Source organism: Phocoena sinus, chromosome 20 (genome assembly GCF_008692025.1).
Source record: "Phocoena sinus isolate mPhoSin1 chromosome 20, mPhoSin1.pri, whole genome shotgun sequence".
NCBI lineage: Eukaryota > Metazoa > Chordata > Mammalia > Artiodactyla > Phocoenidae > Phocoena > Phocoena sinus.
Window position 1 is genome coordinate 17217777 of NC_045782.1, and position 19544 is coordinate 17237320.

Consider the following 19544-nt stretch of genomic DNA (forward strand, 5'->3'; position numbering starts at 1 on the left):
CCTCCGTAGGCGCCCCCTGGGGCCCGGTGAGGGGTGCAGTGGCCTGGGCCCGCCCCGCGGCCACGCGGCCAATGGTCGGCGCCGCCCCAGCCACCTGCCCCTACCTTAGGGGGCGGGGTTACCTGGGCCCCGCCCCCCGCGGCTCGGATTCCCTGGCCGCGCTTCCTCCTCCTCTAGCCCCGCCCCCAGCGCGAGGCCCCGCCCCTTCGAACCCTGAGCCCGGGCGCCTTGTGATGTCACGGCAGCTTTGATACAAAGAGCCCTTCGGCCCACGCGGGTCTCCCGGCAACGGGCGCGGGTGGGGGCGGGGCCGGCGCCTTCAACTGGTGCCGAACCCGGCAAGCAGCCGCGGCTCGAACCGGACTGTTTCTGCGCCCTCCGCTCGGCCGGCCGCATCCCCGTCGGCCCCGCCGACCCGCGCCCGCCCACTTCTCGCCCTTCGGCAGCACACCGACCCGCGGCCGGACTGGGGATGCGCACCCCGCCGGTCCCCGGGGGCCAGGTAAGCGGCGGCCGGGAGGCTCGGGATCGCGGGGCTCCGGCGACACGCACCTGGCTCGGCCCGTGGCCCCGCCACCGGGGAAGTTGCCGGAGCTCGGAACTTCGCCCGCCCCGGCAGGGTCCGCCCTGTCGGCCCTGGCCGGGGAGGTTGGGTTACCTGCCCCCGGCTTGCTGGGCCACAGCGGGGAAGTCGCCCCCCCGCCTCCCCCTCCGACCCTCTGCCGGCGCCCAGGTGCGAGGTTGGGCAGCACTAGCCCTGGGGCGCGGGGAGACGAGGTCAATTCTCTCCTCGGCGCCGTTTCAGAAAGTGTTTTTAGGGGGACCCAGTTGGCCGGGAAAGAGGCTCGTTTGCCCGGACGCCTCCCTTGGGACATCCCGCGTCCTCGCGTCCCACCTCGGCTCCCAGCGTGCCTAACCCTCCGGGACCAGTGTTGCCCCAGCTCCCTTCCCTTGGTCCCGCCGAGTCCCGAAGCGGGCTCTGCACGGCCGAAGATTTCCCGTAGCTTTTGGAGGCAGCACCGTTCCCGGGCTTCCCTCGTTTCCGAGGGTCCCTGCCAGGCAAGAGGGAGGACCAGCCTAGTTCGGGGTTTGGGCACAGGGCCCTGCTCCTTCCCAGCCGAGAGGCTGCGGAGGCCGGAGGTGCGCGCGGGTTCCCAGCTCGTAGCTCTCTGGGCCGCAAGAGCCGGCAAGTCCGCCCCGGTAGTAGTTGCTGTTGTCACAGCCGCTTCTCTGCGGGCGACAAGCGTCTCTGAGGTCTTGGGGGAACAGCCTCTGGAGAACAGTGTGTGTGCTGCAGGAACCCTCCCCAGCCCCAGACTTTATTTCTTCTCATCCAGTGTTCGTCTTTCCACATTTCCCCTTCTTGCTAGCCCTGCTCTCCCACAGATGGCTGGAGGTGACACATCTTTCAGCCCCGAGGGACATGCCAGTGTTCCTTGACTGATGGATAGGCCGCCTCCTCAAAGGAGTGTAAGGGGGCCGAGTTCCTGCACTCAGCCTATAGGACTTAGGTGGGAGCCCTCTGGTCTGATTTCTGTGGATCCACCAAACCTCTGGCTTCCCTGCCTGGAGGCGGGTGCTAATCGCAGGGGCTCCTGGGAAGGGGCACCCCCAGGTCCTTTCCCTGGTGCAGTGTGGTTACAGTGATTGCCAGGGGGCGGGGTGAGGGTACCAGCTGTGTGTGTCTCAGACCTCTGCAGTAGAGTTCTCTGTCTCTCTCTCTCCCTCCCTCCCTCCCTGTAACTGTGTAACCCAGCCTTTGTGGAGTCCTTGAGTCACTGCCATTGACTGGGGTCTTGCCACCCACCTGGCACCAGCTTACTCAGATAGACTGGCCCAAACCTTACCCTGCTGGCCTGGCGTTCGTGAAATGCTGATTACGTGCCCAAGGGCTATGACATGCAGATACTTCCCTCCCCTCAAGGTGTTTGAAGGCTGGTGGGAGACTGATAAACTGGGTCTAATCGCTCCCTGCCCAACACTGTCTCCCCAGCCCTCAGGCAAAGTTGATCTGGGCTGTCTCTGAGGTCCCCATGACTAGGCGTGAGTGTCCCCCTGTGGGATTCTTGAGTAGCAGGCAGTTGCTTGGGCACATGCTTGCTGGGGAACAGTTTTGTAATTTGGTGACTCCGGCTTTGCTGGAGGGGTGGGGTGGATGACTAAGGCGGGCTGGAGATAAGACAGTGCTCAGGGGAGGGACCGGACTAAGCAGGCCAGGTGAGCAGGCAGGAGGCGAGACCTTTGCCCCAAGGAAGACCAGTAAGAGAGACTATCCGGAGCCTGTGCACAGAAAGGACTTTCAGTCTAGCAAGGGCAGGAAGGAGGAGAAATTAGGGTGCCCGGAGCAGCCTGCACTGGGGAGGCACTGGGCTGCAGCTTGAGAGCTTGCTGGTGGGTGTTCTCCTGGCCCCCACTCTCCTTCCCTGCTGGCCTCTCTTCAGAGCATTTGGACCCTCCCCAAAGCACACTGGCCCCTTCATGGCCTCTCCTAGCCCCCTCCCCTCCTGGTGGGTCCAGCTACCCTCACACCCAGGGCTGTCTCTTCAGCTGCTTACGGGGGCCTTCACGGCTCTCACCTTCCAGCACCCTCCCCACCCCACATCAGAGTGGCTGGAAACTTCCTTTCCTAGGGCTGCGTTCTCTCCTCTGAGGTGGCCTGTTACGCCAAGGGATGTTTTCACAGCTGATTCTGCTCTAAGGGGCTTCACAGTTTCACTTCACTTCTCATATTTTAGGTGTGGATAGGGAGGAGGCGCAGGGGGGAGGCTCCCAATAAATAGCAGGTGAGCAAGTCCTGGAAGCAGGCACCTCAGGGACTCAGGACCTTAGGCGGGGGAGGGACAGCCTGGGCAGATGGAGCCCACCCTCTGGCCCTGTGCCCTGTCCCTGTCCCCCGGCGCAAGGCTTATTGCCTTTGGAAGAGGAAGCATCTGTCTGATCTGCCTGCTGTCCGGTGTTGGCAGTGGGCACAGTGCCCTGGTCTTGCTGGGCGTGCAGGATCCCTGGGGTTGGGCTGGGGTCCTCTGTGTCTTGACTCAACACCTGAGCGTTGATGGCATCAAGTCGTTGGCCCCTCGAATGAGGAGGACTGCTCGGGTCTTCCTACTGCCCAGTCCTGCAGCTGGATAATGTGCCCACGGCCAGCCGGGCATGGGACAGGCGTGTGGACTGGGCACATCCACCTGGCATCCTTCTGGACGTTGTGTGAACGTGTCTCCTGGCTGTGGTACACAGTCCCCTCCATCAGGTGGCTTCCAGGGCACAGATCCTTCCCCATGTCTGTTCACCCAGCCCCCACCAGGCACATTGCCCAGTACAGGCAATTCATTCAGCAGTATTTGAGCGTCTAATTCGTGTTGGATTCTGTGCCGGGCACTGGAGACACAGCCGTGAACCCAACCGGCAGCAATGTCTGCCTTCACGGAGCTCGCATGGTAGCACAGGGCAGGCAAGCAGGTAAAACCTGCAGCATGAGAGGCGGCAGGAGAGAACGCGGGGTCCTGGGGAGCGCTGGGCGAGATGTTGTGGTTTTAAACGGAGTTGGCAGGGCAGTCCTCGCTGAAAAGGTGGCCTCTGACCAAAGAGGCCCAGGCAGGGGAAGCAGCAACCGCAAAGGCCCTGAGGTGGGACCGCGGCCGGCGAGGTGCATCCACAGACCTGCAGGGAGGCTGCTGTGATTGGAGAGTGAGCCAGGGGACGGGACAGAGAGGCCAGGGGGCGCCTGATGCTGCTAGGCAACAGCCGGAATCCCAGGAGGAGAACGGTAGCAAGGCTGAGATTAGAAATTCCCGGGCACAGAATGCATTTCAGTGCTCTGTCCTCTTTAGACCCTTGCTGTTGAGGGGTTTGGGCCCGAAGGTGTTCCTTGGGGAGAGGTGCCTGCATGTGGCCATTGCTGCATGGACTTCCTGCCCTTAGCGCGGGTCGGGTCAGATGAGCCTGTCTGAGTGGATATGGAAACCGTCCTTGCCAGACTGTTGATACGAGCCAAAACCACCGGGGTGCTGTCCGTACAGCTGTCTAAGCAGGCAGATCACGGTCGGGGCTGTCCCCGTCCCCACGGGCCAGTGCTATGGGGGTGCAGCAGGTGCAGCGCTCAAGACTCACGAGGTAGCAGGCAGCCCCCACTGGTCCGCGCTCTGGCCAGCCACTCCCAGGGCTCTGCTTCCTCGTCTCCTTCTTGGGCTCCCTCTTTACTCCCTCTACTCATGGCCAGGTGGCAGCTCAATTCTGTGCCCCGGTCTCCTTAGGAGCCCAGCCGAGGTGCTGATGCACCTGATCTCTGTATAGCTGGGGGCCCCAAGCGTGTGTGTGTGTGTGTGTGTGTGTGTGTGTGTGTGTGTAGTGGAAGGAGAAAATAGGCATCCAGAAATCAGTGCCTCCTCCGAGGGGCACGTGGAGGTCTGAGGAGGTAGCTCGGTGGTCCAGAGCCGGGGGCTCCGGGTGACCTCAGCCCGGCTTCGTCTGGCAGGCCGTACAAGTAATACCGACTTTTCTACCCCCGCTTCTTGACTTCCTTCAGGAAAGGGGAAGTTGCCCGACTCTTGGGCATTGTTTTCATTGATTCAACCTGCTTCATCTTCCCAGACTAGTGGGTTCTTTCCCAGCAATGTAAACACGACTCAAACGAAAGCAAAGCTCCGTAGCAGTTATTATTAATATCTGAGGCTCTGCTCGTGGGCGCTTTTCTCTTGTAAGGGATCCAGAAGAGGAAGGCCTGAGCAGAGCTGGAGTGTGGGAGAGTGGGTGGGAACCCTCTCGCTCTTGAGTCATCTTTTGTCACCCCGACCCTCCTGCGCTCTGCAGGCCTAATTACCATAAAAAGGGGTCTCACGTGTGTCACGTGGCCAGTGCTGTTTGCAGTGGACCCGGGGTAAGAGAGCTGAGAGGGCTCTGCTCTCAGTACCAGACTTCAGTCTCCCTGTTAGGATAGGAGAGACACAGGAGCAAGTTTCTCCTTCCTGCACACCGGTTTTCCTGGGAGAAACACCTGCCTCAAAACACAGGTGCTGGGCTTCCCTCGTGACGCAGTGGTTGAGAGTCCGCCTGCCAATGCAGGGGACACGGGTTCGTGCCCCGGACTGGGAAGATCCCACATGCCGTGGAGTGGCTGGGCCCGTGAGCCATGGCCGCTGAGCCTGTGCGTCCGGAGCCTGTGCTCCGCAACGGGAGAGGCCACAACAGTGAGGGGCCTGCGTACCGCAAAAAGAAAAAAAAAAAAAAAACACAGGTGCCTTCATCTCGTGCTCGGTAACCCAATGCCTGTTTTCTTAAAATAGAAAAAAAGTGTCAGAGCCAGGAAGCACCTGGGTCTAAGTCCTGGCCCTGCCGCTTGCTAGCTGTGGGACTTTGGGCAAGCTACCTCGCCTTCCTGAGCCTCAGTTTCCCCACTCCCAGAATGAGAGTGATAATAGTATCCACCTCACAGGGTGATGATGCAGGTATAATGAGCTGCTGTGACCTAGAATACCCGGAGCGGGTTCTGACACTTGCTTGGCTGGGGCCTGGTGGACGGTTAGGTAGCTAGAAGCAGGATAGTGTGGTCCCTGAGAGCCTGGGCTCCGGAGTCGGGCTGTCTGGGTTCAGGTCCTGGTTCTGCCAGTTGCTGTGTGTGGAATCTTAGGCAAGTCATTTAACCTCTCTCTGCCTCTGTTTCCTTGTCTGTGAAAAGAGGATCATGCCCTTACCTCTCTCATCAGGTTGTTACGTGGATCAAACACGTAAAGGTATGAAAAGCACTTAAGACAATGCTTGGCTTACAAGCGAGCTGTTATTTTTAGTTCCTTCAGGCTTCTGCTGGTTTGATTCTTGTGACTGATGACCTTAGCTCCTAACAGAAGTTCTCGCAGGGAAGATGTCAGCCCCCAAACGGGAAGGTGGCAGGGGAAAAACTCGGCTACCCGAGGACGGGAGGAGCAAGATTCCACTTCCTCAGCTTCTGTGCTTTTAAAGAAACCAACTTGGCCTTTGCAGATGCAGACTCTGCGGCTGGGTGAAGTGACTGGCGCCTGCCCGAGAGGCAGTCTGTGAATGAGATGCAAAGCACGTTCCCAGGTGACGGCCGTCTCCCCGGGGCTTGGTGTGGAACTGTGCCGGGTCCTTCCTCCCAGAGGCCGCCTGCTCTGCCGGCCGTGGCCCCTCTACCCAGGAGAGTGGGTCCGCACCTCTGCCCACTGCCCTTCGCCTCCAGCCGGGACCTGCCTCTCTGTCCACCTGTGCTCAGCTGGAAAAGCCAGCTTGGAGCAGGGCTGCCCGTCTACCACTGCCAACACAGTCCCTGCCTTATTGAAGCACTGTGGGTCTGGCTGGCTGCAGGCCCCAGGAGATCTGGAGAGGGGCCATGTAGAAAGGTGTGGGCTCTGCAGCCACCCGGCCATGTCGAGTGACTGCCCTTGGTAGTTTTCCAAGGAGCAGACCTGCCTGTCTGTCTCGCTTGGCTGCTCAGAGGTCTGCAGCTCCACTGAGGCGAGGCTGGCCGGGCTGACTGGTCAGGTGGGTGGTGGTGAGGACAGCCTCTGGCTGACAGTGTTGAGTAACCTTGAATTGATGGCCTCCTGGTGAAATGAGGGTTCTTGTTGACAAGGCAGGTCTGGCCAGCACATTGTTGTGTGATTATCTGCAAGAGTTATTAGCAAAGAAGGAGCCCACAGCAGCAGGTGTGTGTGTGCGCGCGCGTGCGCGGACGTGCGTGCACGGGGTTGTCATTACCCTTCGGTGTACGCACGCGCACACACAGTCGAAGGAACTGACTGAATCCCCGTTCCCCACCAATAGTCACACTGTATTTTATAGATTCTAAGACATAACTTTTTCCTCACATTTTAACATCTTAGATTGCTATGTGTCATACATCTGCTGGTATGTTATAATTTAATTGACAGCGCCGTTTCTTGGTACACTCGAAATAACAGTGCATCTTAAAATCAAAGACATCTTGGACTTGATGAAACACAGAAACTAGGTAACCACTAGAGAATTTACGTAATTTGCCCAGTTTCTTTGAGGAAGGAAGTAGAGCCACCTTGTAGTGGTGGGAGGATTTATAAAGCAACACTCTGATGTGGTTCAAGGGAATGAGCTTGGATACTGGGCAGACACCTGGGCTCAGTTTCCAGCTTTACAGCTCAGAAGCTGTGTCACCTTGGGAAAGTAGAGCAACCTCTCTGAGCCTTGGGTTGTTCCTCTACCAGATGCGGGTCATGGCTCCACAGTCATCAGGATTGTGTGCGAGGCACCTTTCCCTGTTTCTCTCTTGCTGGGTACTGTCTGAGGTCATACTGCTCCCTTCCACCTGGGTTGAAAGGGAAAATGAAGGCAGGGAGTGGGTCCTTGGCCTTCCCAAGGTAGCAGAGGGAAACTGGCCTTCATATCTTGGCTTCCTGACTCAGTTGACAAGCCTTAAACATCATCTTTTCCTTCCTTCCCTCCTCCTCTCACTTTGTCTGAGTTTTCATTTTCACATGTTTCCCTTTAGCAATTGTCTTTCAAATCTCTCTCCTCTCCCTTTCTGTAAAATCTTCCCACATGTAGCCTCTTTGAAGCTCCCTGTGGTGGGAGAGGGGAGGGGGCTATGCCCTGTGGCCAGGGTGGCACAAGCCCCAGGAGCCTCAGCTGACAGTAGTCAGTGGTCTAGTGTGCTGTGGTCCCTGCAACCTTCAGCTCAAGTCCAAGTTCTGGTGCCACCAGCCCAGCTAATTCCTGTGCCCGTGGCCTGCAGGGCTCAGCCTGAGAGGCTGCTCCAATGCTGAGTGTTGGACCCTGCCATCTCCAAGTGTGTTCAGCATTCCTGCACCTTCCTTGCTGTATTGAAATCAGACCTTGTTCAAACCCTAGTCCAGCGAGCTCTGTGACCTTTTCAAATTGGTTCACCTCTCTGAGCCCCAGTTTTCGCATCTGCACGATGGCTTGACGCACAGAAACACCCAGCACATGCTAGGTGCCTAATAGATGCATTCTTTCCTGGTCTTCCTCAAATGTTTAAGACCACCCTGTGTTTCTTTAGCTGGGTGCCAAGGGCTCAGGGAGTGCCAGCTGACAGTGTCGCTCCAAGCAAATGCCCTGAGACAGATGGAGGAGTTCAGGGCAGGGAATAGCACGGGTGAAGGCATGGGGACCTGCCTGTATAAGCGGGATGTGGTGGGTGGCCTGACTGGGCTGCAGGGGGAGCGAATGGGGTGAGCAGTCAGTGCCTTGGCACCTGTGGGGGGTGAGATTGACAAGGGGGGCTGCTCCCTAAGGGAGGAGCAGGGCTGGGGGAGCCGCAGGCTGAAGGCTCAGTGAGAGATGGTGGCTGGAGGGAGACCCTTCAGAGTGGGCAGTGATCTTAAAGCTTATTTTTGTCAGAGGTCTCCTCTCTGCCTCTCAAGATGCTGATGAAAGCCAGTAGCCCTACTTCTTTAGTTTTGTGTATAGTGTCGGGTTGGCAGCCCAATTTTTTTTTTTAATACATGTATTTAATTTATTTATTTACTTTTGGCTCCGTTGGGGCTTCGTTGCTGCATGTGGGCTTTCTCTAGTTGTGTTGAGCAGGGGTTGCTCTGTGTTCTGGTGTGTGGGCTTCTCATTGCGGTGGCTTCTCTTGTTGCGGAGCACGGGCTCTAGGCGCGCAGGCTTCAGTAGTTGCAGCACGCGGGCTCAGTAGTTGTGGCTCGTGGGCTCTAGAGCGCAGGCTCAGTAGTTGTGGCGCACGGGCTTAGTTGCTCCACGGCATGTGGGATCTTCCCGGATCAGGGCTCGAACCTGTGTCCCCTGCATTGGCAGGCGGATTCTTAACCACTGAGCCACCAGGGAAGCCCTCGCAGCCCCCCTTTGATGAGGTGGTATTGGGTCTCTGGCATAAAGGTGGACCTCTGTCCTTTGGGTGTACCAAGGGGTGTAATGAATTAAACCAGCCCTAAGAGAAACAGAGCTGCAGGTGGGGCAGAACCTTCCTTCTAAGAGCCTATAATACCTGGTGCAGTGGCCCCTGTGGGACCCCCAGGAGGCAAGGCTACCACACAGCTCCTGGCTGGGGACAGGGGGAGCCAGTGGGTTAGCTGTGCCAAGGCTGGGATGGAAAAGCTTCCCCCTTCTCTCCTTAAAATGGTACATGAGGGGCGGGGGAGGTGAGGATGAGGACCCAGCCTGGCGTGTGCCTCCTTACCCGGCGCCCCAGGGAGAGTCACAGGCAGAGACAGGGCTCACCGGAGGGAGGGTGCCCAGAGATGGCTGGAGGGCTCTAGAAGCTCAGTTCTGGGCCTGGGGGTGAGGGGCATAGGTGGAGGGTGGATGGAGGGCGTTGGCCTCCCAGATACAGTGACTTTCTAACTGAGGCTTGTTTAGGGACAGGCATGTGTGACCCAGGGAGGAATTGTGTTTCACGCATAAGGGATATCACGTGCCAGGGCTTGGGGGCTGGGGGGTGAAGCTGGACAGGAGCTTGGGGTCGTGTCCTGAGGCCGAGACTGCCGCGGGGCCTGTGTATGCTGCCTGCAGAGTCAGGACCTGGTTCCATGGCCAGTGGGGAGCCCACAGGCTCTTTGAGGGGGTCTTGAGGGACTACAGTACTCTAGGACTCCCTGGGGGCCTCCCGCCTCTGAGCCCCAAGCTATGGCTGCTGGCGGGACCTAGTGCTCTCCCCGTCCCCACTGCGGGGGGCACCTGGGAAGGGACCTGAGCCCTGGCCAGCTGTGCGCTGGTGGCCCCAGTGCAGGGCTGCATCCCTGGAACCGGCAGCTTGGATAGCTGGACCTGGCAAAGGCTGCAGGACAAAAAGGGACACCTCGACTGAGCCTGCCGGGAGCACTGCCGGGGACTCTGGGCTGATGGAAGGTGCCGGAAGGTTATAAAAGCAGAGAGCCTGGCAGGGGGGCTCTGTGGGGTGTGGAGGAGGAGAGTCGCTGCCGTGTCATTGGCCTGCCTGATCCCACCCTGTCCACTCCAGGAGGACGGGTTAGAAGGAGCCTTGGCCGTCCCCTGTGGGTAAACCCTGGCACCTGCTTGGCCTTTCAAGGCCCGAGGCTTCCTGTGGCAGAGGGGGGCTGGGGTGGGCACCCAGCCTAGCTCTGGACTGTCAGCTCGGCCCAGGTGTGCCCCCTAGGAAGTTATATCACATCGTTTGAGGGTGCCCTGCTGAAGGAGTGCGGCTGGGCCCACCTGTTGGGCTCTCGGGGGCGGAGGACTGGCCCCTGATATCCCTTCCCCAGCCTTCACTTTAAACTCCTCTTATCAGGATGGTAACACAGGGAGCCCCCAAGACAAGCCCCACAGACTCTTGGCTGTGTGAGTAATTAAGCCCTCACTTCAGACGGCCACATCTTTCAAAGCTATAATTTGTAGCCCCAAATAGTTGCCTGTTCAGAGAGCCAGGAGAGCCCTTGATGGGCCCCCCTTTCAATGTGCGGCCTGTGGATTCGCTTTTGACGTTTGAGTTGCTCTCCACCTGGCCCGTGGTTTCCTCAGGAAGAGCCGTAGATATGATGGCTGGTGGGAACTGGGGCTTCCCAGAGGGTACTCGGGGAATCTTTTTTTGAGAATTTAGAGGGGGCAATGGAAGTTAAGGTTCCTGATTCAGGTTCCCATGGCTACACCTTTCTGTGTGATGACAAATGGGCGTGGACAGAAAAATCACAGACAGCATCACTTCAGGGCAGAGTGGATTAAATTCTCTGGACACAGGGTCCTCATCTGTAGGGAGGAGACAGTACTTAACTTGCAGGATTTTTAGGGGAGGAAAACGAGACCCTCCCCAGTGAAGCACGGAGCAGACGCTGGCCGCGTGGTCAGCGCTCCCGTGTGTTACCTTCCTTTCCTGGCTTCCTCTCAGGTGTGGCTCCACCTGGCCTCTTGCAGACAGATCTTGCGTGTGGATTCGGGGAGGTGGATGGGGGGTACTCGGCCAACAGGAAACACCTCCCTTGACCTGCAGCCTCTCCGGGCTGACATGCCTGGAATTCTTGGGGCTGGCTGCTGGGTTTGGTTTCCAGATGTGGAAGCAGTTTAAGTTTTGTTTTCATAATCCCCAACAGTTTGCCTCCAAAGTCCATGTTCTCTTTTGAAAATCAAGACCTTTGGCTCTACTTCAGGGGCAGTGGGGGAGACTAGCTGGCCTGTTGGAATCCTTTGTGTTCGGGGGTAGATTCACCAGGGCACTCAGATCTGGGACCCTGGGCTTCGTTGGGACGGTTAGACCCCATCAAGGGCTTGATGCCCGTGGGAGCAAAAGTGGACCCTGGGGCCACCTCCCCCGTGGGTTTTCCTTGGAGGTGGGTCACTTAGCCAAATTCAGCTGCAGTATCTACCTGGCCTCTTGGTCACCATCACTGACCCTAGACAGCCAGCCTTGGGGCGGGGGAGGGGACTCTGGTTCTGGCAGTGTCAGGGGGAGGCTGGCATCACAGCCGAGGAGGGTGCCCACGTGTCCCGGGAGTGGTAGATCGCCCTCCTTCCTAAATTGACCACAACAGAGGGAAGAAGTCTGCCCTAGATTTCAAGTAGCCAGAAATACTGCCTGGCATGGAGAAACTGGTAATATCTTGCTCAATTACTAGGCACTGCTGGCCACAGAGGTGGCCTGGCCCAGGGTTAGAGGCTCTGCGGTTCCGGGGCTAACTGCTGATCTCTCGTCAACCAGCCACTATTTAGGCAAAATAACTTTTATATTTGTACTGTAACTACACCGTGTACAGCTCTGGGCAAACAAGAATTGGCTTTGCAATTTTAAGTGCCCGTGATTGAACTACACACACGCATCTCTGCAACGAAACTATAATACCTATGCTCTTGAGAGAACACAAGAAATGGAAATAATTTACTTAGATCCGTGTATAAAGTGCCTATGAAACATTGTCCTGAAAATCATAGATCCACCAGGCTTCAGTGTCAGCAAGATACAGTCTCTTTAGAAGCAGCGATATCTCAAAATGATCATGGAAGGGAAGCCAACAATTCCTTTGACCAAAAAAAAAACATCCCAAGTTTCTTGACAAGATTCTGGAGATTCAATAGTTAGTTCTCTATGGAGGTTGAATTGAATTGACCTTGAAGGAATTTGCTCTTATTATCCGGGTGGGAAGGTGGGTGGAAAACACAGACCTAGCTGAGGGGTCTCCACACAGCCTTCCTAGAGAAGGAGGAAAGAGTATTAGTTTGCTAGGGCTACCCTAACAGTACTCCCTGGTCGTGTGTGCGTGCCTGTGTCTGTCCACGTCGTAATTTCCCAATAAGGACGCTGGTCACACTGGATTAGGGCCACCCTTATAACCTCATTTTAATTTAATTACCTCTTTGAAGACCCTGTCTCCAAACACAGTTACATTCTAAGAGACTGCTGGTTGGGGGGCGAGGGGGACACAATTCTGCCCATAACAGAAAGGTTCTCCGGAATCATCCCCCGAGGGGGGAGGGGGAGGGGGAGGGGAGCGGAGCCTGGCACCCAGGGAGAGCCCAAGAGGAGGGGAGGTAGCTCTGCCTTCAGGCAAAGGCCCGCCACTGATGAGGGGCCCTTCACATTCTTACAGCTTGAGCCGCCCCTGCCTCTTGATCTAGTCATTTGTAGCCTAGGCTGCTCACCCTTCAGCTCTCATCCTCAAGCGCTGGTTTTACCCAAGGATGTTGTGCTGGTCCTCTGAGCTCCCTCTTTCCGCTGACTCTACCTTTAGGATAGCATTTTTTATTATATTTTATTTTTTTGTGGTACACGGGCCTCTCACTGCTGTGGCCTCTCCCGCTGCGGAGCACAGGCTCTGGACGCACAGGCTCAGCGGCCGTGGCTCACGGGCCCAGCCGCTCCACGGCATGTGGGATCTTCCCGGACCGGGGCACGAACCTGTGTCCCCGGCATCGGCAGGCGGACTCTCAACCGCTGCGCCACCAGGGAAGCCCTAGGTTAGCATTTTTAAAGGGTGGCTGCCCCTTTTCATAGTTCTTTTATTTTTAAAAACTTTTAAAAAGTCTATTCAGATCCTTCATGCATTTTATTTATTTTATTTTATTAATTGATTAATTAATTTGGCTGCGCCACACAGCATTCAGGATCCTAGTTCCCTGACTAGGGATCGAACCCGCACCGCCCTCCCCCCCCCCCCCGCCCCCCCGCCAGTGGAAGCGCGGAGTCTTAACCACTGGACCACCAGGGATGTCCCCCATATTCCTTTTAAATGGAGCTAAGTTTATGAGAGATTTTACACTTTTCCTTAACCAGTTCAGCAAGTTTGGGGCAACTGTCTTTCACACAGTATGTATGTAAGGTTTACTTCTGACGTGTTGAAAAAAATGAGACCTGTAAGAACTGATTATGGGAGGCCACTGCGGGTGGGATTGGCCGCCATTCTCGGCCACCACCCTGCATGACTCCCATAGGTTTTGCCGTAAGCAGTGCCCTGCAGTGGCTCACAGCACCTGCTCCCCAGCCCTCGTGGCTCCAGAGCCCACCATACAGCCCCTGCAATAGCTGTGCCTCCATCACCACACAAGGGAACCCCACAGTGTTTCACGGGGAGTCCAGATCAGCCCCTGCAGCCAGGACAGACCATCAGGGAGCTGGTCATGGAGGAAGACTGCACCGTTACGGATTCTCACGCCCGGGTGCTCCCCGGTGCTGCTACCATATTTGCTTTATGTCTGTGTGGGAGATTGTTTTCTGAGCCATTTGAAATATAAAATTCAGCAAGATGTTATTAAAACTAAGGGCATTTCTCCTTCATAACTAGATACGGTTAACACACCTAGCAAACTCGAGCATCATTCCCTAATATCACCCAGTATCTACTCCATATTCCAGTTTCCCTACTTGTCCCCAAAAGATCTTTTACAGCTAGGTGGTGGTTTGCTTGCTTGCGTGCTTGCTTGCTTTGAACCAGGATCTAATCAAAGATAACATTCGGTTTTTATATCTCTTGGGTAATTGAAAAGAGCAGTTCTCCCAGTGTGGCCCTGGGACCAGTAGCATCAGCATAACCTAACAACTTGTTCGAAATGCACTTAAAAAAAAAAAAAAAAACCTATTTCAACCTATTGAAATGCACATTTTCAGACATCACCCCAAACCTACTAAATCAGAAACTGATTCAATCTGAGTTTTAACAACCCACCACGCTCTCCAAATGACTCTAAAGTTTGAGAACCACTCGTCTAGAAGAATCCCCCTCCCTTTTCTTTTTTTTTTTAAACATATTTATTGGAGTATAATTGCTTTACAATGGTGTGTTAGTTTCTGCTTTATAACAAAGTGAATCAGTTATACATATACATATGTCCCCATATCTCTTGCGTCTCCCACCCTCCCTATCCCACCCCTCTAGGTGGTCACAAACCACCGAGCTGATCTCCCTGTGCTATGCGGCTGCTTCCCACTAACTATCTGTTTTACGTTTGGTAGTGTATATATATGTCCATGCCACTCTCTCACTTTGACCTAGCTTACCCTTCCCCGTCCCCATATCCTCAAGTCCGTTCTCTAGTAGGTCTGTGTCTTTATTCCTGTCTTGCCCCTAGGTTCTTCATGACGTTTTTTTTTTTTGGATTCCATATACATGTGTTAGCATACGGTATTTGTTTTTCTCTTTCTGACTTACTTCACTCTTTACGACAGACTCTAGGTCCATCCACCTCACTACAAATAACTCAGTTTTGTTTCCTTTTATGGCTGAGTAATATTCCATTGTATACATGTGCCACAGCTTTATCCATTCATCTGTCGATGGACACTTAGGTTGCTTCCATGTCCTGGCTATTGTAAATAGAGCTGCAATGAACATTGTGGTACATGACTCCTTTTGAATTATGGCTTTCTCAGGGTATATGCCCAGTAGTGGGATTGCTGAGTCGTATGGTAGTTCTATTTTTAGTTTTTTAAGGAACCTCCATACTGTTCTCCATAGTGGCTGTATCAATTTACGTTCCCACCAACAGTGCAAGAGGGTTCCCTTTCCTCCACACCCTCTCCAGCATTTACTGTTTCTAGATTTTTTGATGATGGCCATTCTGACCGGTGTGAGATGATATCTCATTGTAGTTTTGTTTTGCATTTCTCTAATGGTTAATGATGTTGAACATTCTTCCATGTGTTTGTTGGCAATCTGTGTATCTTCTTTGGAGAAATGTCTATTTAGGTCTTCTGCCCATTTTCGGATTGGGTTGTTTGTTCTTTTGATATTGAGCTGCATGAGCTGCTTGTAAATTTTGGAGATTAATCCTTTGTCAGTTGCTTCATTTGCAAATATTTTCTCCCATTCTGAGGGTTGTCTTTTCATCTTGTTTGTGGTCTCCTTTGCTGTGCAAAAGCTTTTAAGTCTCATTAGGTCCCATTTGTTTATTCTTGTTTTTATTTCCATTTCTCTAGGAGCTGGGTCAAAAAGGATCTTGCTGTGATTTATGTCATGGAGTGTTCTGCCTATGTTTTTCTCCAAGAGGTTGATAGTGCCTGGCCTTACATTTAGGTCTTTAATCCATTTTGAGTTTATTTTTGTGTATGGTGTTAGGGAGTGTTCTAATTTCATACTTTTACATGTAGCTGTCCAGTTTTCCCAGCACCACTTATTGAAGAGGCTGTCTTTTCTCCACTGTATATTCTTGCCTCCTTTATCAAAGATAAGGTGACCATATGTACATGGGTTTGTCTCTGGGCTTTCTATCCTGTTCCATTGATCTATAGTTCTGTTTTTGTGCCAGTACCATACTGTCTTGACTACTGTAGCTTTTAGTATAGTCTGAAGTCAGGGACCCTCCCTCTTCTTTATGACTTTCTGTTTTGGAAAAGACCAGGCCGGTTGTCTTAGAAGGTGCCACATTCTTTCTGTCCGATTGTTTCCCCGTGGTGATGTGTAACTTGTTCCTCTGTCCCCTGCTTTCCCATTTAGTAGAGGTTAGGTTTTAAGGCTTGATTAGAATTAAATGTTTTGTAAAGACTCTATGATAGGTGATGCTGTGTCCTTCGTAATGGAACACATCAGGAGGCCAGTGTGTGATTGGTCCTAATTAGCGGTGCCAGGTTTGATCACTGCATTAAAATGACAGTAGCCTGTTTATTCCATGGTAGTGGTACTGGGGGTAGGGTCAGGGGGTTGCAGTCATCTGTAGGGTGATTCTTTGGTATTGTGCAAGTATCCAAATGCTCATCAACCTTTGATCTAATGGTTTTATTCTACAGCTGTTGGGTGTAATGTTATATTTGTGTCCTGTCAAGCTTGTGTTCACATCTTCTGTCTCCCTTCTCATTATCTTGTTTGTGTGCTTTATCGTTTACTGAGAGAGATGAGTTAAGTTTTGCTCTGTATATTTTGAAACCATGTTATTAGATGCATAAATGCTTAGTGTTACATCTTGTTAAATTGATTTTTATCATTTTTTTAATGTCTCTCTATCTCTTGTCTGATATTAATATAGCCCCTCCAACTTTTAGTTGGTGTTTGTGTGGTGTATCTTTTTTCATTTCCCACCTACATGTGTCCTTATGCTTAAATTGTGTCTCTTGTAAATGACATGTAGTTTTTGTTTTTCTGGTTTTTTGCGGTACGCGGGCCTCTCACTGTGGTGGCCTCTCCCGTTGCGGAGCACAGGCTCCGGACGCGCAGGCTCAGCGGCCATGGCTTACGGGCCCAGCCGCTCCAGAGCATGTGGGATCTTCCCGGACCGGAGCACGAACCCGTGTCCCCTGCATCGGCAGGCGGACTCTCAACCACTGCACCACCAGGGAAGCCCAGCGTGTAGTTTTTTTAATCAAGTCTGACAATATTTCTCTTTTAATAGGATGGTTTATTCAATTTTCATTTAATGAATTACTGATATGGTTGAGCTCTTTATTATGTGTCTTTTTGTTTGTTCCAATCTGATCTTTGATTCTCTTTTCCTCCCTTTTCCTGAATCCTTTTGGATGACTTAAGTATTCTCCTCTTCCGTTTTCTTCTCCATGAGATTTTTAGCAACACATTTTTATTTTTTAACTGATACCTTTTGACGTGCTCAAATATGTTATTGGAACAGAAGTGGGGGCAGAGGGCTCAGAGTGTCTCCTGGGTGGGGCTATGGCCCTGGTGTGAGTGGCATTTCCAGGGGGGTCCAGGGTCTGACCCGTTGCCTAATGGGCTTGGAAAGCAGATCTTGTTGGCCCTTCCCACACCCCTGGGACTCGAGTGCCACTTATGCCCCCAGATTGTCCCTCCTTGAACACACAGAGCCAAAACTCCAGCTGATTCATTCTCAGTGAACATGGCACTCCGGCAGCGAGCTCGGGCAGCCCTCCTCTCATTGTCACCAGGCTCATCGGAAGCTCGTCCTGATCCGAAGGGTGGTGGGTGAACTTGGACCCCGGGGAGCTGGTTAGAAGGTCTGAATGGGCACGGAGTGGTCTCCAGCTCTGGTGCCAGTTCAGCGAGACCCCACAGCCTTTAGGGCAGACTGGACATTCAGGTCAACCGGACAAAAGACCCCTGGCCAGTGCCTGGGTGGTCGCTGCCAGGATGTGCCTCAGAATCTCGCCCCAACCCTTAAGACTTCCAGCCCCTCTGTTCTGCTGCCCCGCAGGGGATTTGCCCACCTCTGGCCTTAGTTTGGCTGCCAGGAGGCCAATCCAGCATCCCTCATTTCTACAGTTTTTCTGTAGAAAAAGCTACGTCATGCCCTCCTTTCCCTTGCACTCCTGGAGCACTACCTTAGCAGCAGCGTGTGTGCTGCGGGGAGGGTGTGGAGATCAGGCAGAGAGACGGTTGAGGAGTTGCAGTTAAAACACTGAAAAAAGGCAGTGCAGGCTTCCACACCCCTTCCACACCCCTTCCGTGGTTGGTGGTGGTCAACAGCTGACTGACTCATCTGACCACATTGGCTGTATGTGAATGGGGGTTCTTGAGACACATGAGCGTGACTTTCTCTTCCGTTCATTACCAGCTTGAGGTTCCACAGCTGGTGGAGGCCAGATCCTGGACTGAACCAAGTCTGCCCAAGTGCCTCAGTCTCCCCATCTGCAAAACGGGCTGGTTTAGTACCTCCCTCCAGGGGGTGATGGGAGAATCAAACCCTCTTAGTGTTTCCCACTTGAGGCTAATAGTAAGCTCCTGAGGAACTCCTGTTGTCACCATTGTCCCCCTCCTGGGGTCTGCGGGTCTACTTTATGATGAAAGTAGTGTAGCTGCTAGGGCGTCTACACTGAGATCCACTCCTGGGTGGGAACCCAGTCAAGGGTAGTCTTCAGCTGCCGGTGGTGCCCTCCCTGAAGTGAGGGTTCAGGAGGTGGATCCTGGAGCCCCTGGCTGGGAGGAGACAGCCTGAAAGCTGCTCTGGGTGCCCCACCCCTGGGAGGGAGCTTAACTAGAGGGGATTCTGCTCTAGCCTTGGGGGTGGCAGTCTGTCTGTTTGCCTGACCTTGGCCTCCCCATCAGAGTGGGAAGCTTGGGCTGCAGAGCTTTGATCTCACAGTGTGAGGTCTGTCCCCAGGGCTGGCTGAGACGGGTGATAACCTCTAATAGTTTGGTGACCTGGTGCTCCCAGGTTTGCCCTTGGCCCTGTTGTGGGCAAGCTGAGGCCTCGTATCTGAGTCAAGGTTGCTTTTGTTCCGAAGGCAAGGCTGAGGCACCCGCCCCTCTGTGTGGACCCCGAAATCCCTCTTATTCCCATCCTCACCCCTCGACTGGCACCCGGGCGACCCTCTGCTGAAAAGTCTCCTATGAGCCATTGATGAGCGCCAACCGCCTGCAGAGCGAGGCCTGGCTTCAGGACGGGAGCTGGGGACAGCCTGCATGGCTGCTAATCTCTACTGCCACCATCTTTGCTTGATGAGAGCTGCTGAGCCACAGTGGTGTGTAGTGCATCCTGGCCCAGGTAACCCCATCCCCTCCCTGTGCACCTGGGCCGTTGGCACCAACAAGTTAGCTCCTTAACCTGAATCGTCTGCTACCTGGGGAGAGACGCAGCGAGACCCTGACCGGGCCTATCACTGTTCCTGGGCTGTTGGCTGGCTGGGAGGGGGGATGAGGGCTTTGACTCCCCACACTCCCAGGCCCCTCAAGCCTGCTCAGCCTCGCCAGGCGGCAGGCTGGCCTCTCCCCGGCCCTGGGCTTAGTTTGTGTCCATCGCTCCCCCCCATACCTTCCCTGCAGTGGGTTCCACGTGTGCCCACTGGTGCCTGGCAGCACGGGAAGCTGGGATGTGCCCGCCCGAGCTATTTTTACCCAGCTCTGTCCCCATGGAGCTGTTCTTTGGCTCCACATTACTGCCTGGGGAGCAGAGCCATTGCCAGGGCTGGGGGTGGATAGCCAGAGCCTGGGAGCCTCACGGACTCCCTCGCCCAGGCAGCATCTCATCCCAACACTTAATAAAGGCTATAATTAATGCACAGAGAGACCTTCCAAGACAGTGGGCAGAAGACAGCCCTGGCGGGGAGAAAAGAGGCACCTGGCCTGTTTGGAGGGCCGGCTTTGCACCATGGGGTGTCTGGCTTCCAGAAGCTGCACCCAGCCTGCCTTCACACCGTGTGCCACCGGGGTCAGAGGGATAGGATCCCGGGGGCTGGAGAGAGACCACTAGGCCAGCATGCACCCCTGGCTGTCTTTTCTCAATACAACGAAGATAATAAT

The 19544-nt window shown here is 54.5% G+C and overlaps 1 protein-coding gene across 7 annotated transcripts in view; it reads left to right on the top strand.

Annotated features, from left to right (window-relative positions):
• RAB11FIP4 (RAB11 family interacting protein 4) overlaps window positions 1–19544 on the top strand; it is a 114458-nt gene that overhangs the window by 75741 nt on the left and 19173 nt on the right. The window contains exon 1 of one of the 7 annotated variants that reach the window (XM_032617337.1): window positions 244–502. The exons of the other annotated variants lie outside the window; for them this stretch is intronic. Coding sequence (XP_032473228.1) covers window positions 473–502 — 30 coding nt within the window. The 5' untranslated portion in view covers window positions 244–472. Of the gene's footprint in view, window positions 1–243; window positions 503–19544 lie in introns of those variants that run through there. 7 annotated transcript variants of the gene reach the window in all.